This window comes from Poecile atricapillus, chromosome 9 (genome assembly GCF_030490865.1).
Source record: "Poecile atricapillus isolate bPoeAtr1 chromosome 9, bPoeAtr1.hap1, whole genome shotgun sequence".
Classification (NCBI taxonomy): domain Eukaryota; kingdom Metazoa; phylum Chordata; class Aves; order Passeriformes; family Paridae; genus Poecile; species Poecile atricapillus.
Window position 1 is genome coordinate 15,212,501 of NC_081257.1, and position 24,107 is coordinate 15,236,607.

The following is a 24,107-nucleotide window of genomic DNA, read 5'->3' on the forward strand; positions in this document are numbered from 1 at the left end:
CCGGCCCTACAGGGGTGTAGGATCAGACCCCTGCACCCTCACACTGGGCTCATTGTCCTCCTGCACCCCAGTCTCTGCCTGTCCCGGGCTCAGAGCTCAATGGTGTCACTGGAGAGGCTGCGGGAGTCCACCGCCTTGCCAAGGGCTGGGGAGGCGTGGGGACCCTCGCGCTCCCAGCCGGGTGCTCCAGCGGGCACCAGGAGAGGGGCACGGCTGGGCGCCTCGTCCAGGGGCAGGCTGTCGGGTGAGGACAGCCCATGACGCCAGGGGTTCCAGCTGATCTTCAGTGAGCTGCTCTCCAGCGAGCTGGCTGAGGCGGTGACGGTGACAGTGACGGTGCCGGGGGGCTGGCGGGGGCCGGGCAGCTCCGTGAGCGAGCTGCAGCGCACCATGCGCCCCAAACTGGGGGTCTTGTCAGGGGCTGGAGAGCCGTGCAGTGAGGAGCCGGAACCGCGTCGGGGCCGGCTGAAGAGGCCGTCGTGCAGGAGGTGGCGGCGGCAGAGCGCTTGGTCGATGCTGCGGCGCAGGTCGATGGGGGACGGCGGGCGGAAGATCAACTCTCCCAGGGAGGGGGACGAGCCCTGCTCAAATGCAGCGCAGGAGCGGGCGGCCAACATGTTGGGGCACTTGGGGCTGAGCCCCGGCATCCCGGTACCAGCTGCCCAGACCTCGTTGCTGTCCTTCAGAGCCCGCAGGGGCAGCTGCTCCGCCGGGTTGCGGATGAGGTTCTTGGAGATGTCGTTGGCGGGTGTTCGCTCCACACCGGTGCCACCGGTGCTGCTACCGGCCCAGTCGTAGCAGTTGTTGGGGTATTCGGGTGCTTCAGCTTTGCGGCCGGCGCAGAAGTACCGCAGTGCCTTGGCCCAGCAAGAGTGGCCGGCGGGGCTCCGGCGGCGGCACCGGCGGCACACAGGCTCGGCGGCGGCCGCCAGCAGCGCCACGGCCGTGCCCACCTCGCCGATCCGCAGCCAGAGCTGTGCCGCCCAGCCGGGCCGGGAGAAGCGCCCGTGGGGCCCCAGGACCCCTCGCAGCCACGCAGCGCTATAGAGCTGCAGCCCGCAGAGCGGCAGCCCCGCCACCGCTGCCGCCAGGAGCGCCCGCGCCCCCGGCTGCGGCCCCGGCCCCTCGCAGGGCGCCCGCAGCACCCGCCAGCACCCCCAGAGCCCCCCCAGCAGCAGCAGAGGCCCGGCCAGGCAGCAGCCCAGCGCCTGCAGCCCCAGCGCGGCGGTGAGGCCCAGCCGAGGCGGCAGCAGGTCGGCGGCCCCCATCACCGCACTCTGCAGGGCAGCAAGAGTCCCCAGCGCCGGCAGCCCCCGCAGCCGGGATGGCAGCAGCTGGAGCTGGGCCAGGCGCTGCAGCCGCTGGAGCAGGAGGGCAAAGGCGGCGAGCAGCAGGGGGAAAGGGGCTGTGTTGAGCAGCAGCAGGGCTGGAGTGTGCAGACGGCCCCGTGCCCCATAGGGATCCAGCAGCAGGAAGGTGGCCCGCAGCAGGCAGGCGGCCAACAGCAGCCCCTGGGCTCCCACAACGTGGGGAAGGTGTGCGGGCCGCAGGATGGCTGTCCCCGCCAACACGGCCAGGCAGCCCAGCGCCAGCAGCAGGAAGACGGCAGCCAATCCATAGACATGGGCCTCCCAGGAGAAGCCCAGCTGCTGCTGCAGCTCGGCCCAGCGCAGCCCGGTCGCGTTGGCACCCGGCGCCGGGGGGGCACGGCTGGACTGTGGCTGCGGCGATGATGGATCTCGGGGGACTGGCTGAGGCGTTATCCCTGCCCGTCGCCACGTGGCGGAGGGGGTCGCAGTGCTGGTCGCTGGGGTCTGCGTCCCTGGCGTGTCTGCAGGTAGGAAGGAGGAAGGAGGTCAGGGGGAAGTGGGGGGCTTAGTGGCACTCGGCCCACACCTGCACTCCACCCTGGGGTGCATCAGCTGTGGCACCCCAGCACTGACCGGGGGTATGGCCTGTGCTGGCTCGGGCTATGCCCACCGGCGCATCCCGGGGCTCTCTGTCAGGACGCGCAGTGCAAGGGGTGGCACATCCTCGGTCACGTCCCCCGCCCCCTTGGGGAAACCCCCACCCACCGAGCATTTAGTGCTAATCCCGGCTGGCAGGAGTAGATTAGGGCCGTTGTCAGGTGGCAATCCTGATTGAAGGTGTCACTGTGTCCCGGATGGGCAGCCCAAGATAGCTGCCATCCCCCCGCAGCCCCGACGCCCCAGGGATGGGCTCCCGCAGCATCTGCAGAACGGATGAGCTTGGACGCCGCCCTGTATCACCTGGATGCCTTGTCCCGAGCGTCCCCGTGGTGGGATGTGCCGTTGGCTGTGGGGTCGTCTTGGTGTCATTCGGGACGCTCACAGGGCCCACGGCGCCCCGGACCTGCTGCGGGGAGCCGACGTCCTCCTCGGGCAGCAACCCTGCAAGAGAGAGCAGAGCAGGGCGCTGATACCTGCGGGGGCTTGGACCCCGCCGAGGGATCCCCCCGCACTGCGCTGGCTCCTACCTCTGCTCGGGGTACTGGGGGTGGCCGTGCTGGAGACGGGGGATGGCGCAGGGCCGGTGCTGAGGACAGGCCCTGCGGCGGGCTGGGGTCCCCGCTGCCCCGTAGTCCCAGGGTCCGTGCGTGGGGCTGCATCCCCAGGGGTGGTGGTGGCGGCGCTGAGTGGGGCCCTCCGGGTGCTGCGCTGGTGGGGCGGGAGCACTCGAGTCCAGGGCTCGGCAAGCCCCCAGGACGGGGCTGTGTGGCGCAGCCGTGGGGCAGAGCTGGACAGGGCCGGGGAGGGGCTGGGGGGCCCTCCCGTGTCCCCCCAGCTGCCCACCGGCTGCGCAGAGCCAGGGCTGGCATGGGGACCCCAGGTTGGCCCCGCGTCTGTAGAATTGGACACAGGGGCTGTGCCCAGTGGGACCGACTGGCTGCTGGCTGAAGTGAGTTGTGCATCCTGAGAAAGGCCCGGGGCGGCTGTGTGGCCCTCCATCGCTGTGTGGGCATCTGCTGTCCTCATCCCCGCTGCCAGCCTGGCGTCCGGGTCAATGGCAGATACGGTTGGCTGAGGGTTGGGTCTGCCGACTCTCTTGGAGACACCTTGCCTGGACAAGGACAGGTCCTGCCCTGCCCAGGGTGACTCTGGAGAGTCTGCCTCTCTGTCCGTGGACACCTCAGAGCCTGCTGTCCCCAGTGCAGAGCTGTGGGGCAGGGAGCTGTCCTGGCCTTCAGCCTCGTGCCCTGGCCAGGCAGCAAATGGCTCGTCTGCCACAGCCGGGACTGTGCTGCCATCCCTCCAGACCTTGGTATCAGCTTCTGTCACAGTGGTTTCCATCTCCAGGGGTGCCCTAGTGCCATCCCCCGCCTGCAGCGGTGGGGACCAGTGCACGGGGTGCTTGACCCCCCAGCGCTCACTCCTTGGGGCCCCGGCACCGCTCGGCTCCCCCGATGCCTCCCAGGTGGGGGATGGGCCTGGCCATTGCTGTCCCCAGGCAGGGCTGTGCAAGGGGTCCCCACCTAAGGACAGCCCTGCCGGCAGCACCCCCTGGGTCTTGGCAGGGACTCCGGTGGCCAGGAGCATCCCCCAGGTGACAAGCTGTGCTGCAGTCATGGTGAGGACCGAGTCGACCCTGTGGGGGTGGGAGTCTGGTGAGCTAGGATCCACTGCAGCTACTCAGGTAAGTCGTGCAACTGGCCACGAGGCTGCTGTGCCACTGGCCAGGGAGAGAGACAGTGGCTTGGCTGTCCCTTCCCGGCTAGCCCTGGGCTCTGTTCCCAGCCGTACCCACCCCCAGAGGCCCCATTCCCAGTCTTCTCTTTCCCGGTGTCTCCTGGTGTTCCTCATCTCGGTATCTCCGGTGTGGGTGGTCCTTGGCGCTTAGTGGTCCCGACCCCCAGTATCCACGCTGTCCCTGTCCTAGTGCTCCATCCCCAGTGCCCTCTCCTCGGTGCTCAATCCCGGCGTCCCGCCCGGTGTCACCTCCCCGGTTCTCCATCCCCAGTGTCCTCGCCCCATGTCCCCGCTGCCGGCGGCCCCGCTCCGCCGCGCACCGTTCACCTTGGCGCGTCCCGGCCGCATCCCGGCGGGGATGCTCGGCCCGGTGCCCCGCGCTGCCGCCGCACACACGGCTCAGACCCGCCGGGCCGGGAACGGGGCCGGGACCGCCAGGGTGCTGCGGCGGTGGCCCCGCGGCGCGGTGCGGGTTACCGGCGGGGCTGCGCAGCGGAGTCGGGCCGCGACTGGTGCGGGGCCACAGCGGGGACAGTGCGGCCGCCGCATCCCGCCGACCCCGCCCGCAGCGCGCCGGGCCGGCTCCGCCGCTCGGTGCCCGGTGCGCGGTGCGCGGGCCGCGGTGCCCCCTCCCGCCGCCCGCCGCAGCAGTGGCGGCCCCAGTACTGGTGCCCCGGGAGCCGCAGTCCCCCGCGCTGACCTGCCGGTGCCGGTGCCGGTGCAGGCGGGCCGGGCTCTGCGGCGGAGCGGGCGGCGGCGGCGGCGGCAGCCGGTCACGCGCCGCCCCGAGCCGCGGGCACCCGCGCGGGAGCCCGCCCGCACCGGGAGGGGGGGCGCGGGGCACGGCCGAGGCCGCCGCCGGGACGGGATCCGCGGGGCCGGGCACGGGGGCGGGCGGGTCCGGGGGGCTCAGCTGGGGTAGACTCCCGGGGACGGGATCCCCGTGGCGCAGATCCTCCGGGACGTGGACTCCGGAGGGGCGCCAGGGCAGGTTCTCGGGGGCCAGGACACGGCGGGGCGGCGGAGGGGGGATGCCGCTCGCGGGGCAGTCAGGACTGCCCGGAGCGAGCAGCGCGGTACCAGCGGGCTGTGTCCGAGGCTGGTCCCGCGGCCCCCAGGGGTAGGAGGGGGGAGGGGGCAGTCGGACCCACTAACAGGGTCCCGAGGAAGGTCTGGGGGGCCTCTACCCCACACCTGCCCCACGCTTGTCTCCCAGCTGCCCGACACGGATATGCAGCACCCTGGTAGCCAGTGGGCTGTGGGACCCTGCCAAGGTTCAGGTAATCAGTTAATCTACTTAATTGTCCGGCTGGAGAACTGCCCACCCTGCCAGGGCTTGAGCTGGCAATGGTACGGCCATGGCGTCAAAAAGTCACATCAGCTTAGGACCATGTCTTGCATGGTGACACCTGCACTCCAGCTCCCTGCCTGCACCTCAGCAGTGCTTGAGCCGCCGAAGCCTCGGTGAAGTCCTGCCACACCATCGCTCTTCTCTCGTCAGGCCAGCAGGGACATGTGACACCTCAGGTCCCCATGGCAGCACCTGTGTGCTGGCAGTAGCACACAGTGCCCCATGCCTGCTCCCTGCCACCTCTCCATTCTCGGGGCAATGTGTTCACCACCAGTGCATGAGGCATTTCTGGTCCCTAATCCACACTCTTCTGTGGGGTCAGGGGGCTGTGGCAGCCAGTTGAGCACAGGGTCCAAGAATCTGGGCAATGCCGGCACCCTGGGCCCCAGAAAGCAGGCGGGGCAGGCAGCTAGTCTGAGGATTAGTGCTGGGGAGGCCGCACAAGGGGAGAGTGCAAAGTGATCCTGCACCACACCACGCACTGCCAGCACTGGGCACCACCACGGCTGGATGGTCTCATGCTGAGGAAGGTGCAGCTGCAGTGCTGAGTGTGCAGTGGGATTATGGGAAGAGAGCAGGATCTAAAGCACCTTTAGCACAAGGCAGGAGCACAGCAGCCACCTCCACATCCTCGGTGCTGTCAGAGGTTTCCTCCTCTGCCAAGTGACTCACTGGCAGATGAAATGCTGAGCCCTCTACTCTGTGCTGCTGCAGCAGCCACCTGCCTGCCGCTGCTCAGCTGGGGATGCTGGGTGGAGGATACAGCCAGTTCTCTCAACCCCTGTGCCTGTGGCCACCTGGGTGTCACAGGCTTTTGATCACTGTTTTCCTCATTCTCCTGGGTTCTCCCCCAAGAAAGCTCCAAAACTCCAGGTTCAGAGTTTCAGAGAAAGTTGCCCTGATTAAATGCCCTGACAGACTGGAACGCAACTTATCTTTTTTTCCTGACCACTGTATGTGTTTTATGGTTCTGCCCTGTGCCCTCCACACTTCTTCTTGGCTGTGCTTGCAACCACTCCCTGGTTGAAAGGTGGGGCAAGACCCCTACAAACATCGGTACTGGTAGCTCCATGGAGGCAAAGGCCAGGAGAAACCACGCTTACCTGGGGTATGGCTGATCCAGCAAGGAGCCAGTGACAGTGAGCTGGGAGTACAGGCTGGGAGGCAGGACCAGCTCCACCAGGGTGCAAGCAGAGTGTCTGGGAAATCTGCTGCCATACAGCATGCATGCTTCCATTTTTATCCAGCAAGGCTGGGAGAGGAGCTGCCATCGTCACAGCCATATTGGGTCAAATGCTCTTGTTGGCAGCTAAAACCCTGGAGGACCCTGAGTGGAAATAGGCAGGGGGACTGTGGGGACCAGGGTGGCACCCTGGGGCTTCATCCCATTCACCAGGGAAGTTTTCCTATGCAGGGGGAGGCATTGCCGGCTGCTCTTGCTGTTACACCTCCATCTCCAGGGATTTTGTTTTGCACTGTGTTCCAATGTGTGCGTGTGGCAAGGAGCTGCAGGGATCCCCAGGGTGGCCCTGCATTGCACCCCACGGCACTGAGGCTCCATCTCGGCTTGCCAAGGAGCCAGTCCCTGCTCTGCCTCTGCACAGGGGCTTGCAGCAGACACCTCCAGAGGTCCCTCCAAGCTCAGCCATGTGCTGCCAAGCTCTCTGCATCCAGACCAGGGGCTGCACAGAGACCTGCACCCGTCCTTGCCAATCCCAAAGTGCACAGGGTGGCAAGCCCACCAAGCAGGTTTTGCCCAGTGAAGGCCGTGCTGGGGCTGCTGGGGAGGCAGGTACACAAGGGCAATGTGAAACAAAACAAACAGCCATTGCTGCTGGCAGCCATCACCAATCACCTCTGCTGACAGGGGTGTCCCGAGGCTCTGGAGGCTCCCCATCTCTGACTACCACCCTCCACTTTCTCCTTGTTGATTAACATCACTGGACCAATGTTAAATCAGAAGGGTGAAGGTTTCCGTCTTTAAACACTAGAGAGGAGCTAAAAAAAGGATCCTCCCAGTTCCACAATCCAGGGAAGTTAAACAGCTAAAGAGCAGCTGCCTGTTCTCCTGCTGGAATAGAGAGGACTCTGTCTCTCCCCACCAAAAAAACCAACAACATAGAGACACTGGGCTTTGGTGAACGTGAGTTTATTAAAGCCAGAAAAAGGGATCCCAGCAATTTTCCTTGGAATGACAAAGCTGGATAATTCGATTTGTGGCAATACGGTTTCGTCAACACCAAAATGTTTCTTTTGCTGGTAATATTTCAGATCAAAAATCAAACGTGACACAAATGCCCGAAGCAGTGGGAGCTGCCCACAGTCACAGCTGGGTACCCTGAAAAGAGTTACTCTGTGAGAATTGGGACTGTCTAACATCTTATCTGCTGGATCTACCTGTCCTATCTTTGGTCTCTCAGAACCACTGCCCTTGAAAAGGGTATGTTGGAGAATTACTTAATCAGCCAAGAGATACAAAAGACAAATAAAGTAGAAACAAAATAATGTCCTGGAATCTCTGAAACCGAGGAATTTAAGCCTGTAAGGAGAAGAGATACAATAGTGGATGATCCTGAGATTCTGGGGTTTGGTTTTCCTCAGTTAAACCTGTCCCTGCCCAAAGTTCACAAACAACTTCTGAGACAAATCTGAACCTGACGGAAATCAACTAGAACAACACTACTCTACTAAAATCCTGAACTTTCACAGAACAAACCAACACAAATACTACAAGTAAGAAGCAGAGTGAAGCCTCTGGCCACAGAGATAGCATTATATAGACCTAGCTGAAGAGTTTCCAATAGATCTCAAATCTGACTGAGCTGACCCTCTGCTCTGCCAGCCCTCTCCTCCGTGGGAATGTCAGGTACTTCATTGCTGTGTAAATGCTAAGGTAACTCAAGCCCATGGCATCTCTGCTGGGAGCAGGGAAGTAAAGCAATACAAATCCTTCAGCTTTCCAAGCCAGGGAAGAGCCCTGCTTAGACCCCACATAGTCCCTTACAATACCTCAAACTGGGCAATAGCATTTTCAAGCATCCAGTCAGAGTCTTGCCTCTGACTAAGCAGGTAACACACTTAGAGGAATAAACTGCAACTGAAATGTTCATCCTGCACTAAGGGCTCCAAGCATGAAACAAACCCCTTCAATCAGAAGAATCACAATCAAACAGTAAAGAGCAACAGTCTGTGTTCTGCTGAGCCAGTGGATTGACAGGATGCGGTTTCTTGGAGCTTGAGGGGCTTTGGAGGCTGAAGCAGCTCATTTGCTTTACACCCTTTGTGCTACACAGGGAAACTACATCATCCTCAGGAGAGGAATTCAAGAGATACCTTTTTACACTGGAAACATTAATTGTATTTTTAGTTTCAGGACTTCTCTTTCTTCTGCTTGCAAGTTGTTGCAGGCTTTTATCAGAGCGTGGCACTGGTGAGAAACTCTTTGTAAGCCCCAGCTGAGCACTATTGAGGATCTGCTGATGAGGAGCTGCAAAAACCAGGTCAGAGTTTTCTGAATTGAGATCAACCAAGTATCTGGGAAGGGATTTTTTTCTGCAGCTTTCCAAGTCAATAATCCCATTTGCCTTCCTCTGCTTCAGCCCACCGTCAGCACATCCAGAGTGTTCGCCTTTCCTCTTAGTGGAGCAGGTTTTCTTTCTCCCTATTTCTTTTTTCCAGGACATCCTTCCTGGACTCTGTTTTGTTTTGTTCCCTACAGCTGCCTTCTCCACCTTGTGGTCTGTGAACCAGTTGCCGTGTCTTTGCCTAGGTGTAGCTTTCTGTGCAGAATGGTGGCAAACTTGTGGCTGCTGCTGCTGTGATGGTCTCAGGGGTTTAAACCCCCGAGTGTCTCTCCTGAATGCCTTCCTCAGTGGGGTTGGTAGAGGCACTTCCAGTGGTACAGCATTTTGTTTCTTCTGACTATTCCCCAAAAAGTGTCTGCCAGCCCAGCACATGCAAGGATGGTCAGCACAGCTCTGTGTCTCCAAACTACATTTCACCTCCTGATGAAAGGTGTTATCTCTGCCACAGGCTGCTGTAGCAATGGGGCTGGCTTTGTCTCCTGAGGCTGAGTTTAGGTTAGATGTGCTATCTCCAGTGACCTGGTTCCTTCCAGGAGAGTCTTCCTGTTGCTGCCCCGCTGTCACACAGGGGAAATGAGACCAGCCTGAGCAGCTGCAAACTCCCCTGCCTGGGCAGCATGGCATGTGTGTGTGCTCCTTACTTAGGACACAGTGCTGGCACAGCTCAGGGTAGGTCTGGAAAGACTTATCTATCATTTGAGGGGGCAGGCTGGCACTAGACACAAGTGTATGCTGCTCAGCTGAGCTATTACATAGCTTTGGGAAGCCAAGGTCTTTATACACTTCCAGGAGCTGGTTTTTCAGCTGGGCTGGCAGTGACTCCACACTTTCCTTCAGCAGTTGGATACTGGATTTCATATCCAAAATCTCCATATCTTTCTGGGGAAGCAGAAGGCAAAGCAGAAACAGTAAAAAACACACAAAAAAGCACAATAGTAAGAAAGTTTTAGGTATCATGTGTCAGTTTGTTATTGACCCAAAGATTAGCAATTGTATCTTCCTGTGTAATAGATATCCTCAAAGTATCCCACAAAGGTGAGAGGTTTGGGACTGGAGATCCCCCTAACCCACTGTGTGCCCCCTCTCCTAGGAACACTGCCTTGTCACATGCTGGTGTGATACATCCTTGTCAAAAGCAATTCCTGCAGCAGGGCCTTTGGAGAAATCAGACCTGATCAGGAGGCCTTTGACAGTTCATTCTTGTATCTCTCACATCCACTTGTTTTCTTTTCATGTCTTTTTTCCTCTCCCTGGCAGAAGGGACAAGGTGCTGTGCTTCTGCGAGGTGCTTTCCCCTCACAGACATGCACTGCACCATCACCTCCAGCAAAGGCATGTGTCAGGTGAGGAAGCAGTGAGTGCTCCATCACAGCCTGCCACAACAAGGCACTGTTGGCTTCTTCTCTTACTGGTGGGGGTTTCATCAGAGCTTACAGCACTGTTAGCCAGTGCTTGGGTAAGCCTCTGTCAGTGTCTGGCCTAGAATTAGCATTTTAATATATCTTTCCTCTTTCATTATAACAGGAGCAGTCTGCTTTATAATCCACCATTCAAAGGGAATTTAATATTCGGTCAGTATTTTGAAGAAGCAGGAGAGATTCAGAATGAGGATTCAGAATAAAAGATTAATTTCTTCACTTACGGCTGCAAGTCTCCTCTCCATCTCCAGCAGTGCCTGCTCCATTTGACTTTTATCTGTCAAAGCTTTCAGCATCAAGCTAGAGTGACTTTGAAGAGCATCTTCCACTAAACAGGGAAATCAATAAAAAACACATTTGGTCTTTCATTTGTAAATGTGAATAAACTGCCATCAGTACTATTGCTAATTTCTGCATGGCTTGGCATGAATCACCATATGAATTCTCCTGCTGTGATCTCCCCAAACCCTGAGCAATGAGCAATGGGGTGGATTTTTAATGCGAGACACTTGAAATTTATAAGATGCTGCACATAGGCCAAACCTCATTTACTGCCCTCTGGTAATGTGGCAGCTGGAGAAGAGAGGCTGTGCAAAGCTGCAGAATTTTGTAGGCTGAATGCAGGGAAGGCTGAGGCTTGGTTGTCTGCCAGGTGCACAACAGGCATAGCCAAGGCAGGGGGACCCCAGTATAGCTGATCCACCCCTGCATAAACAACAGTCTCATGCAACCAGGTGATGGTAAATGGGGCTTGAGCAGGATAGAGGTGTAAGAGGTTAATGGCTAAAAAGGGCAACCAGAGAAACTGTGTCAAAAATGCACAGAAGGCTGAAAACTGAAGGAAAATTGCTGGAAGGAATAGATGGAAGTTATGAAGGAGTGTGCAAAGAATTGGAATTTCCATTTTCTGGTCATGGGAAAAGATGGGGTCAGAAACCACCTGAATCAGGCAACCGTGCACAGCACTTGGTAGTGGGAGCCCCAGCAGAGTCTTGTGGAGGCACAGGCTCCCTGGGAGGGTTTCAAATTGGAGCAAGTTGCTCTTGGGTTCAGTCAGCCTTGTTGAAAAACTGATAAAACAGGGTTTGTGTTATATGATTGGATAAGAATATAACTCCCCCATACAGCTTCAATTACTCTAATAGGAACCACTGCTGCGCCTAATACACTACAGGATGGGAACACAGTTTGCAGTGTGTGTGGAGATTGGAGATGAAAAATCTTTAGCAGTCTTGTGGAAGTCTACTTTAAAATTGTAAATTAGGACAGAGAGAAAGAGCTGAGAAAGAGCAGAGGGAAAGAGCTAAACATGTCTGGTCTTTCCTATGAAGGGTGCAGGAAGGTGTGTACAGATGGTGTGGAATGTTGGCTGGTCGTCATAAAGCAGGATCCAAAGCACTCTTGCTAAAGTAAAGCACTGCCAAACCAATGGGCCAGGATAACTGAAAGCCTGGAGTGCTGGAGCACTGCATTCCTGATAAAAATCAGAATAAAGCCTACATTTCAACAAGTTGCTACAAGAGCTCTGCAATTAATGAATCTTCTTTTGATACAGGTCCAAGGTGTTTGATTGACTTTGAGGTCAGAGGAGCCATCTGCAGCTGTTCCTGCTCACCAGTGTTTATCTCAGCTCCTCAGTGAGCACCTCTTGCCCCACAGTGCTGTGCTCACAGGCTGCAGAACTGCAGGGCACTGGGGATCCCTTCTCCTCCTGCTCAGCTATTTTCATTAAGCTTCCAGGGACTTAATTATCTCAGTGAGCTGTGCCCTTCTGTCAAACTGTCAATGGAATTTGTTAGAGCTAAAAACTATTAGCAGCAGGCAGAAAGTGATTGTACAGGCTTTGTTTCTGTGAAAAAAAAAAACCAGGGATGTTTTAAAATTTTGAGAAGGAAGAAAGGAAAAAAATCTGAGCAGTTATGGGCTTAGTAATTTGTTCTCATATGGTGGAAGGTTTTAGAGCAGACTTTGAGGAGAAAAGTACTCAAAGATATGGAGAGAAATTGAATAAGAACAAGATTTTATAAAAGGTGGATTGTGATTTAATGCACTAAGGCAAGGCAGGTGACTTCTTTGACAAAGACAACACAGTGGCCATTCTGTAGATTCAAACAAAGCTTTTCAGTAGAAGTTGTCATGTAATACAAAAAGGAAAAAAAATAAGGGTAAACTTAAAAAGCAAGCTTCAATTAAAGGGAAAACATCAGCTCTTGAGCTGAGTGGCATGAGGGGACAAGGCAGCCCAGAAAGAAGCTCACCAAGGCCTTCTCATGAGCCAAACAGGCTTAAAATCTGCTTTAGTCACCTTGGTACAAAAGCCAAAGGGCATTCAGTTAATTAGCAAGTAACATAAGGATGCAAATGCCAGCAGCAGAAGCTACAGGTGAGACAGGGCAGTGTGGTGCATGGTAGTGCACCAGCTCTGGATGACAGAACTGCTATGCACCCCAGGGTGTCTGGAAGCCCACACACCTTCCCAGCTGTCTATGTGCAAGGAAAGAAAGAGACTGAAGTAAGACATGGGCAGAGAAAAGCTACAAGTTAATTAAGTGCTTACATGGTAATCTCCTCTTATGAAAGGAGATTGAAAGTGTTTGTCTCATTCAGCCACGCAAAGCAGAGGTGTGGGGTGGCACGGGGCTGGAGGTGCCGCTCAGGGATGAACACAAGGAATGGCACCTCCTCGCACCAGGAATTCCCTATGCCCAGATGTGTTTTTAACTTTGCCTCCTCTGAAGGAGTCCTGCTTGGGCACAGTACACACAGCTGTCATCTGGGAGAAGGAACCCTGCAGTTCCCTCATCCATGCATCATCTTCACATACATTGAATTAAAACCACCTCCTGGACTTGAACTCAAGGAGAATTTCTCCATTATTTCAGGATGCACATCACCACATGGCTTTGCCTTGTTCTCTGTTGTAGCTTGGCTGATTTCTGAGAATTATTTGCACATATTTCAAAAAATATGCTGTTGCAGACAATTTGGTTGTTGTTTTTAATCTTCTAGTGTTTTGCTCTGACAGATTTAGACTGTTTTAGAAACCTGGAAATCTATAACTTGAAGAATGGGTTTGTAACGGGGGAGTGAATATTTGAGTGGGCCTTCTAGACTTTTCATCTCCCTGGTTAGACACAAAGGCTACCTGAAATCTGAGAGCAGGTTTTGGGGAGTCTGCCAACCTACAAAAAGAAGGAAAGCAGCAGTGACTAAAGGAAGAAACTCCTTTCATGTCACTTTATCATCTTCCATGTCTACATAGTGAAGATACAGAAAGGGCAGCATCTCCAAACTTACCTTATCTTGCTGCTCTTCCCCATACGTTTAATTTTAGCTCAGAATTATTTTTAAAACTTTCTGGTTACCCTAGTCTGTCTATTCTTCTTCAACATAGTATCCTCAGTCTAAAAATAGTCCTGCATCCACTGGGCTTGTGATCTGCACATACATTTGACTCAGCACAGCATGCTGCCGGCAAGCAACCAGCAGCCAGCCTTTTGAAAGCGTTTCATTTGTACGTGTGGGAGTGTTCTGCAGAAAAAACCCTCAGTACAGAGGAGGGGCACTCTCCTTCCCTCCCTGCTTCCATACCCAGAGGAGTGTTCAGACTTGTCAAACACTAATAAACAAGGTAAAAATAAGTGTTAATAAAGGCTTACCAAAAAAAACAGGCCTTGAGATGGCCAAATTAGATCAGATCAAGGCCCCTGTTAAGTCAAGTCTCTTGTCTTTGAATATGATCAAGAAAGGCTGCATCAGAGGTTTTCTTCAAAAAAATCCTGCAGCAGATAGTTATTGAATAACTTGATCACAGACAGAAAACCTTTACTCAGTTAATGGGTGACTTATGCACAGACTTGTGCCTCTCTTGAGGTAATTTTAACAAAGCAGTTTTTTTACAATCTGAGTCGCTGTGTTTTGATTTGCTGTACCCTTGTCTTCGGATGCTACTGTTTACAATAATAACATTTGGAATATGAAATCTGGCATGAGATAAAAGGCTGAAGGATCTCAGGGTAGGGCTGCCACCCTGTGCTGCAGAGAGTTCCCTGCAAATCAGCCTGTACCTAGGTGCAGCTGCACTCCAGCAGCTGAAAACTAAAGCCTAAGCAGTCAAGGGAGAGAGCACCAGCCTCTCAGCCTAGGAATATTAAACAGCAACTGCTTCTGATGTCTCTCTATCATCATCTATGCAGCTCATCCTGAGATTGGCACTAACAGCACAGAAGCTTTAAATAACACTTTGGAAGGAAGTTGGTTCCCCCACATCCAGATTCAGTAGGGGAAATTGGAGGTGCTATAAACCTGGTGAGGCATGGGCAGGGAAGACAGCTCTGGAGCTCAGCAGAGCACTGCATGTTCTCCCTGGGCAGCCATGGAGCTGTGCCAGAGGGTGAGACAGTTGGGCTGTCATGGCTGCATCATGCTCAGATATTCTCCAAGCAGTCAGATGGCAGGTTTGTGCTAGCTTAGCCTGGGTTCCGTTCCACAAGACATCAGATAGCACTTGCACCAGGGGACGGTGGGATGTGCTGTCCCTGACCTCAACCTGTGCTACAGCACACGGTGCTCCAAGCCCTGAATTGTGACAATGAGGGGTTTCAGTATCTACTGGAACATCCACACTTCCTCTAACCATCCATACTGAGGTGTTTTGGAGTCTGGTTAAGTATCTCAACCTCAATAGCTTTGTTAGTCACTGCGTGGCTACTTAGCAGCTACATGGAAAAACATTTTTAAAATAAGTTTCAAAGTTTTTGACTTTTCAATCCATACAGGACATAAAGGAGTCTGTATTGGGTGTCCCAGTCTGGACCATACAGTTCAAGGTAAACAAGCTCAAATCCCATCATATTAAACACAGCCATTTCCCCTGCAAACTTTGCCAGCAGCTGCTGGGCCTGGGGAGTCTGGAAGCAAGTCATGTTTGCAAACCGCTCACCGGGCACCAGATCTTGTCAGAGAACTGCATCACTTCATACCTCTGTAAGTGACATATTGCACATTACTTTGTCACCCTTTGTCAGAGGATTGCTGTGGCATGATGGCTGGGAGGATGCTGCTCATGTGCACTGCAGACAAGGTGTTGTGGAGGATTCGGCTGTTCTGAGCTGTCACAGCTGGATCTACCAGATGCTTGAACAGCAAAGCAGTGCAGAGAGGGCTGACTGGTGAGAATTGGTATTTGTATAAAAAATAGAAGGCTTTGATAGAAATGTGGGTATATAAATTAAAATGTGAAAAATATGGAAAGAAATGAGCTACGGGAGTAGAAACCAGAAGGAAAGAGCAAATAATGAATGGGCAAGTCAACCGGAGAAATTGTATGTATATAAGGTGGAAGAACTGAAACCACAGGGTCTGTCTGCCTCTTTACATCCCTGTGCACTGCACATCGAAATGTGAGCAAGGCACAGAGCACCTGTGCCACTGTGGAAGCTGCTCAGCCAAACCTTGTCTCATCTCCAGTGCCAGACACAGCTCTATCCAATGTGTGCAAGCACATATGGACACTCAAAAGAGAACATTTAAAAAAATCTTGCTGCACAGACCATGCCAGCCCAACAGCATTTGGAAATGCTTTGGAAATACATTTTGAAAAATATTTTCTGTTTTGCTCTTGCCTGGTGGCTATGCAGACTATGCCAAATGTGCTTCCTCCCCACTGCTAAAAATGCAGCCTGTGATACTCGTTATAAGCTTTTAATGAAGACAGACTTGATTTCAAGTTCCACCTTCCTTTGCTTTTCAGAACTGTTGGAATGTCCTGGTGCACTAGTTCTCTTCATCTTCTGCACTTCTCTCCTACCTGTGAAATCCTCCACTGCCAATGATTTAACATGTCTCTGCCATGTCACCCACATCCCAAGGTACTATATAATCATTCACTGGCATTCAGAATTTTATTAGCTCTGAATTTAGCTCTTCATCACCTGTGTTTTGGAATTTTATACCAGTTTTTCAAGGGAATTGCCTCTTTTCAAGGCACTAGCATAGGTATCTATTTAGTGGGAACTTAATTATCCATCACTGTGATATCAGTCAAATGACAGTGTTTATCTGCAATTAACCAGTGATAGATGAACCTCCCAGAAGTATAAAAAGAACAACATTGTGCAGCATGTGATGATTTTCATTATATATTCAACATTCTGCAGCATGATGCATTACAGAAAGTGCCAATTTTTCTTTTCAATTGCTTTGAAAATCTAGCAGCATGCACCTCTGGGAGGCTTCTCATTTCATTCAAGGCACATTTATTTAAAATGGATATGGAAAGGAGACAGGACAGCTGAGTAAATGGTATGGAATGAAGAGGGAGAGTCATGAACAATAGATTTGATTTTCAGTGCCATGACAACAATTTCTGTACATGAGGTATGCGAAATTAGGCAAAGTCCTGCTGCAGAGTGGACAAGTTGAGGCACTGAAGTAATTAGGAGATGGGAAAATGTGTAATAGGGAATTTGCTGTGCTGGCCAAAGCAGACAGATTCTTGTTTACATTAGGGTCCCACTAAGAGCACTTGCCAAGCACAGCAAAGGAGTGTTCTTAGTAGAATGAGATTGGTATTTCAAATGTACAGTCTATCATGGCCTCCAGTACAATGCATCATCTCTTTTTGCCTGAGAGGGCTCTGTTGATTTAAAACTATCTGTCAAGGATGTGCTTTGTGGAAGCCACATTTTGCCACACAGTGAATTCTATTATGCTTTTGTGAAGGTCTGCTGCCTTCATCTCACAAGATACAACTCACTTCACATTTCTTGTGTATATTGAAAATGGCCTCTTGTTCTTGTACAGAGCAGAGCAAGCTCTGCGCAGTTCTGACAGGGTGTTGATAAAGCATCACACCAGCATTAAAAATTAATGTACTCTCAAAGGCTCAGATCTAAGCTAAATTAGAAACAATTTCTTGAAGCACTTTCCCTCAGTAAAGAGTCCTGTGATTAGCCACTTCAGAGACAGAGTTATTCAAAAGTATTTTACATTATTAGCTTTTCTGGAGGTCACCCCTTTATCATGGCAATAGTGTGCTTCACTATGTGCTTCTCATTCAAGAAATGAGCAATACTCCTTTTGTTTACATACAAAACTTAATCACCTGAAGCACAGGGAAGCAATGGAAGACTTCAAACTAACATGAAAATCTGAGAAAGCCCTAAAAACTGAAACTGGATACTCAGGGTATAAATATCTAAATAATTTTTACCATGTATTCCATTAGTACTCCAGATAGTCTAAAAATGATTGCACTCCAGGCAAAACACAAAAACAGAGGTGTGTTTACCTATTTGAGCGCAGTGTCTAACCGTGCAACACCTAAGTGCAAGAGAGCAGAGAAAGGGAAAAAATTAGAGAGTAGGAACGGAAAACCTGAGAAGTCCATACCATGGATAAGTCTTATTTTTTCTCCTCCCTTAGGGAGAACAGCTGTGAGTGGCATGACTTTCCCCTTTCACCTCAGCCTCCAGACAGCACACTGATATTTGGCAGTTTGACTGTGCCCTCTGCTGTTAACAGGAACACAGGAAGGACTTACATGACTTGGAAAGGGTTTCTTGGCAAACCAAACTGGATTTGAGTTTGGAATCAAGCATTTCTTCAAACTTTTCAAAGCACACTTTCAGCTGCAAAAACAAAGGCAAATGGGAAAATTAAAACATTGCCTTTTCTTTGTTTGCAAAATCACAGCCCCAGATACCACAGAACAATGACTGCAACTCATGAAATGGAACAGCCTGAAAATGGTTGTTTATCTGTCACTTGAAACAATTTGTACAGCTGGCTGCTGGTTGCAACCCCAAAGAAGATCTGGGATGGCTCGAAAGGCTCATGAAATCTGAACAGATTTTTAAAAAGAGATACTGATCTGTAAAATAAGATAAGTAATAACTAATAAAATTAATTATTGAAGTGCTGGGGGAGAGACCTTCACCTTCCGACCACAATGACTAATCCTGATGAGACTGCTTTCTTCAGGCAGAAGGGAAAAAGAACTGGTATTTGCAAGCTGTCACTACAGCTTGTTTTGCTCCAGAGACCCAGAGAAATTCCACCACTGGCTCTGAGGCAAGTCTCTAAAGACCTTGACCCTAAGGTCACAAATGTAATGGTATATAGAAAAAACTTGTAATTGTTGGTTCAAAGTATTTGAGTGCTTAAGACACATAATGTAATATTTTAGATATCAGCATGGTAAAGGAGAGAAAGTGAACACTGAATGATCTGCAGTCTTTCTAACTCTTCATTATTTTACATTCTGAATTTTAAGTAACTTACCTCTTGAAGCCTGTCTTTGATGCTGGAAATAAAGGAGCTTAGGGTTTCACTAAAATGGAAAAAAACCAACAAGTATGAACCAGAAATGTAATTTACCAAAGTGTTCAAAAATTGAAAAGATCACTGTAAAAATAAGACAGGAAACACTGCAAGGCATGCTGTAGTATGAAATGTTAGCATGGAAACATGATTACTTCAGGAGGCATAACCCTTTGAAGTCACCTCAGTTGTTTTAGGAAAACATTGACTCTGTAACATAAAATAGAAAAATATACATATACCCTCATGTCCATATATGTCATACATATGAAGTTATGGGGTTTTTACTCTCAGATTTTTGGCTTCTCTCTCAGATTTTTAGTTGGCATTTGCACAACTGGCCATTAGCTGCTGGGGTGTGATCACCATGTTATTGCTTCAGAAGGACCCAGCCTGTGTAGTGACCTGCCAGTTGCTGCAATACATGGGTATTGTGTTTGGACTAAAATAACTGGGAAAAACATGGGAAAAGCTTCAGCATCAACAAAGCCCAGGCCACGAAGAACAAACACTGCAAATCCTTTTCTCCTGAGATTATGCCTGTGGTTTCTGTTATCTATCCTTTTAAATTGAGCCAGAGTATCAGGAACTAGGCTACATTCATGATTAACCTGCCACACCAAAATGCATGGATGGTTGCTAAGCAAAGTGGCAATCTTTTCCTCTCTGAAGATTTGGGTCATTTTAAGTCAATCATTAGAGTGATCTAAATTACAACAGCCAAAAATACAGAGAGGCCAGGGAGAATCTAGTTATGAGAATTAGGGAGTGCTTCTGAAATCTCTCTAGCCTTATGGAAAGGAAGATACTAATTTTCTTAGTCAAACTTGTGGGGGATACAAATGGATAAATTATACACTTGTCTTTGCAAAGATAATATAGTTATTTCTAAAAACAGGCTTCTAACCTGGGAGGAAGTCTGGAGTACAGGAAGTAGCATATAGAAAAGCATTTAAAGAAAAAATAAATAATAATTATAAGTGATGCCTAAATATTTAAAACTACTTTCTCATTTCATTACAAAAATCTTCCTGTAATAGGCAATAGAGAATAAAATTTTGTCTTATCAGAAACATAGTGCCCATTGAAAAGGCAAGAGAGATACATAGCCAGATTTGATCAAAGGCTTTTAATAAAAACACACTTCACTTTGGATGTTACATTACAAGATGTACAGTGCTAAGAATTATTTATAGGTGCACTGAGGAGTTTGCCATATTTCATTTTTGAGCTTCAAATTGCTGGCTTGTTCCTTAAAGTCCTTCATGACCTACAGGTACATGTAATTCTTGACATCTGACAAAGAGTAAATTACATTAGCAAATAACACTTGTCTGTTACAAAAAAAACCCAAAACATAAAAATCTTGTATGGAAATAAAATTCTAGAGATGTGTGCAGGTTTATAAAGATGTAATCTGCACACAAGTGTGTTTGGCAATCCCCTCATCTGGCCCAAATGTGAAGGCCATCCTCAGAGTCCCTTTTATCAGTCCCCACATAGCCTATAAAATTTTGAGAAATAAGGGTTTTAGCAGAGAATCGATACAGAAAAAAGAAACAATGCTGATTAGATAAAGAACGACAGAAGTAAATTCAGGTTAGAGTTTTGCTGTTCCATGGGTCTTAAAACTGAATATGTTACATAAATTGCAAATAAACCCTATTCTCTTACCTTGCGACTCTTCCCAATTAGAAATTATTCAAAATCTTAAAAATACTTTTCTTGGAGAAAAGATTTGTAAGAGGGGAAGAAGGAGCTTCAGGGAGTGATAACCACCAGAAGAGAAAGAATTTACTGTGGATGTCTACATACCGGTCATATTTATCCTTTATTTTGTTCTTATTCACTTCAAAATTTTCCAAGACATTTTTCACTCTTCCTGTACCAAAATTAAGAGAACCTTTTTCTCTTGTTTCTTCATCAAATAACTGTGGTTTTGTCTGATATTTGGTAAAAATACTGGGCTCGCTCTGTGACACAAACCAAAGAAAAATGTTGAAGTACAAAAATAATCAGAACATTGATTAGAAGAAACAATTTGTTTATCCAGTGCTTTGCAGACTGACATCACAGTGATTTGACATGTCAGATTAGATTGGATGAGGAGATTAAGAATTTTTTGAGATTATGCCTCATTTAGTGTGCCTAGTTAGATCAACTTCCTGTGGAACTGGGATCCAGCTCAAATTCCTCCAGACACAGGCTTTTCTCTCATCTTGAAGATTTTCAGTTTGCTACAATTATAAGGCATGCAGGTTTTTTTTTCCCTTCTATGTCCAAGACAGAGACTATAAATGAATTTCAGTGTTCCTGGAGTTGTGGAAAAGTTCAAGTTGTCAGTAGAATCTCTCTGTGCAGGGATCTAAAAAAAATCCTATTGAATTTCCTGATGGATGACATCATTTTGCTGCCAACTAGCAACATTGACAGACTGTAGATGAGTTTTTCACATGCTTCAATACACATTTTAGAACAAGAAATTTAATATTAATATGAAAGCATCATTCTACAAAATTTCCAGACACTGTGTGACCAAAATGGAAATGCCTTTTCCTTAAGACATAAGAAAATGTAAACTCCATTTATTTTTTTTCATTGTGAAAAGTGCATTTCCTGTTTTGTGTCTGATGAAAACAGCTCCTAGGCAAAACGCATAGGACAGCAGATAGCATCTGGAACTGAAGGACAGCCCAGGGCCCCCAAGCTGGCACCACTGCTCTTTCCTAATCTTTGCTCCAGGTGTCTTTATTCAGATCTGGTTCTCTCTGTTAGCAATGCAGGAAGTATTTTAGTGGTGGCTGGTAACATCAGAAACCATGAGCTGTAGGAGGAACATTGTGAGCATAGAAATTCATCATCCCTATCCAAAAACATCCAAGCATCTACCATAACAACAATGCAGCAAGGTCATTGTCAGTGCAGGGAAACAAACACCGAGTAGCTCTGTCATTCTTGCGGAAAGCTAAGGAAGTGAAATACATAGTTTTTGAAAGAAAATAGATGCAATATTCTAACTTGGTTAGGTAGGTGGTCTAAAGACATTACATTGAGAATAATTTCATATTATCTTAGTAAATTTAAAAAATGTGATTGAAGAAAATAATACCCATCTCAATAATAATTTATAGCAATCTGTTATAAATACCACATTTGTCTGACCAGGCTGCTACTTTGTCTTGTCACAGTAAATACATGTATGTAGGAAGAAGATAACTTGATTTCAGCAGTTACTGACATTTGCAAATGTTACCACATGATTTCAGCATTTTCCATTAACTTTGAATGGTGGCTGTGTGCCTGCACAGCACTGACTGAGAGCAAGACTCACATCCTGGGAGTTCTGCTGTCCCAGCTGCGTGCCCAGCTCCAGTGGTGCTGCTGCCGACTGCACATTCTCCGGGCAGAACTGGGAGCCAAAGAGGAGCTGAGAATCACTCAGACTCGAGTAGTCACTGGCAGTGCTGCTCCGCATGGAAAACTTATTAGGCCTGAAATGGTGCAGAGAGGGATGTGAATAAGTCTGGAGCAATTAAAAACACAAACAAAATTCCCTACATGGCCTGCTTGAACTGCTTGGTCATGGCCCACACCAACATGTTAATTTTTACTCTCTGCTTGGAAGGTGCTGTTCCTATAATGCCATAAGGTAGAATTATAAGATAAACTAGACAGGTTATCTTAAACTAGCACATCCACACAAACAGAGTGTGGTAGTTTCACATTCACCTTATAGGAGCGAAGGTTTTTCTCCAGCATGTCCTGCAGACAGAAGACCAAACCCAAAACAGCTCATCCTACCTGCCTTGTCAATCAGTCTTAGTTAAAGAGACACCTTGGGCTCCTAGCAAGTGCTGGGTCTCTCCCTTTCAGCTACTCTGAGTAACAATTTCTGTTGTAGCTCAGGTGTTGATTCAGTGAATTGGAAGGCAGTTCCAAGAGAATAAAGCTTTCTGACTAATAGTTGACATTTCTTGGGCATTTGTTCCCCAGATGCCTTAAGTCTGACACAGTAGAACAACAAATAAATAGAGATAGCATATGGCTGGATGAACTGATACAAATTGTTGGAAGTATTTCAAACATATTAATATGCTTCTTCAAAAAAAAACATGCTTCTTTCCCTTGAGTGTTACTCAGATAAATATTTTCTAGATACCCTTGATTTTCTGCTGTGTTGCTCTGATTCTACTCCTCTTCAGAAACACTCTTATACTCTTCTCCTGCTTTATGGACTAGGATTGTGGCACAGGACCAGCTTCCCTCAGACAAGGGTTTCCCTGCACAGCTGCATTGCTTCTCATTGTGTTGGAGGTTGGCTTCAGTATTTGGTTAGCAAAAATACATACAAAAGACTTCTTTCATTTTTCACAAAGAATTGCAGAATGGTTTGGGTTAAAAGGGACCTTAAAGATCACCTTGTTCCAACCCTCTTGCCATGGGCAGGGACACCTTCCACTGTACCACATTACACAAAGTGCCATCCCTTCCAGCCTTGAACATTTTCAGAGATGAGGCATCTACAGCTTCTCTTGGCAACCTGTGCCAGTGCCTTATCACCCTCACAGGAAAGTATTTTGTCATAACAATCAATCTAAATCTACTCTCTTTCAGTCTAAATGATCACTATTCCATTGCTCCACATCCACAGGGTCTGGCAGAGTGTTTAGCCTAGGATCAAACACAAAAAAAGCTGTGCTGGGTTTATATTCTCAGTTCTTGTTTTTTTTGACCTACCAAGATGGAGAGATGTGTTGCTGCCTTTGAAGCTGAAAACTAGAGACCAAAATAAATGAAAATAACTAATGAAAATTTTGTGCAAGGTTTTTCTTCCATATCAAATGATACAAGTAAAGGAGAAAGAATTGGAGAATAACTCATGTGTATAACAAGAGATAATCACCCCAACATTTATTAGCTGTGACGTGTTTGGTTAATCCTTAGTTTTGGAAAGAGCCCAAACATCATAGACACAACAGGGAAAGGATTTAGCAACAGTACTTCAACTGCTCAGTTTCCATTATATAGTAGTGTCACTGACAGTATCATATTAATACTTTTGGCTTTAAGCTCACTGAGTACACCAAGCTGCAGGCAAAAATAGATCAGGTATGGGTTTCTGGATTCTCAAAAAGCCTGATAAGTCTGTCTGAATTCAAACCTTCTCCCTTAATCCCTCTCTGGACCCCAAATCTGCTAAGAAAAAAATCTGAATACAATTTTACTTGCACAGCTTCTTGTTTCCATCTTAGCTAGGCTTTGTAAAAAAAAATAAAATAAAATTTCTTAATCTACATGCAGTATGTGGGGGAGATGTGAGCACATGGGCTGCCATGACCACACACACAGGCACAGCCCCTGCCTGCAATGTGAGTAGCACATCTCCTGCACCAGTTTTCTAAATCCTCCTGTCTTCCAGACAAAAAAAAGCTCCCTCTTAGTTTGAGGAAGGGTTTTTATAATCTATAGATGCTTTACAGTCTTGACGAACCCCCTTTGAAAGTGTCCAGTACAATTGGTGAATATCACACCCCACAATATGCTCGTTTTCTCAGATGCTTCATGTTATTTAATTCCTGAAGCCCAAGATTCTTATAACAAAGATTTTATGAGGAGTATTGAGCTGAGAGGACTTTATGAGCCAAGGGACTTCCTAGGCTTACTCTGCACTACAACCAAAGACAGCTGTTGGCTGCTCTGGAGCCCAGTTTTTCTGTCTTAAGTC

General features: G+C 49.2%; 2 protein-coding genes across 2 annotated transcripts in view; both read right to left on the minus strand.

Annotated features, from left to right (window-relative positions):
* PRRT3 (proline rich transmembrane protein 3) lies at window positions 1-5,067 on the minus strand. The gene is made up of 6 exons (XM_058844586.1): window positions 5,062-5,067; window positions 4,788-4,857; window positions 4,408-4,615; window positions 2,498-3,606; window positions 2,271-2,411; window positions 1-1,831 (listed from the first exon to the last, which is right to left on the minus strand). Exons 1-6 carry the CDS (start codon window positions 5,065-5,067, stop codon window positions 90-92), a joined length of 3,276 nt encoding a protein of 1,091 aa, XP_058700569.1. The 3' UTR covers window positions 1-89.
* The window catches only part of IHO1 (interactor of HORMAD1 1), a 24,709-nt gene continuing 5,242 nt past the window's right edge, over window positions 4,641-24,107 (minus strand). Inside the window, exons 2-7 of the mRNA XM_058845097.1 lie at window positions 21,714-21,873; window positions 20,198-20,355; window positions 18,344-18,392; window positions 17,604-17,691; window positions 10,285-10,388; window positions 4,641-9,521 (exon numbers count right to left, since the gene is read on the minus strand). Of these exons, the coding sequence (XP_058701080.1) occupies window positions 8,205-9,521; window positions 10,285-10,388; window positions 17,604-17,691; window positions 18,344-18,392; window positions 20,198-20,355; window positions 21,714-21,873 (1,876 nt within the window). The 3' untranslated portion in view covers window positions 4,641-8,204. The remainder of the gene's footprint in view (window positions 9,522-10,284; window positions 10,389-17,603; window positions 17,692-18,343; window positions 18,393-20,197; window positions 20,356-21,713; window positions 21,874-24,107) is intronic.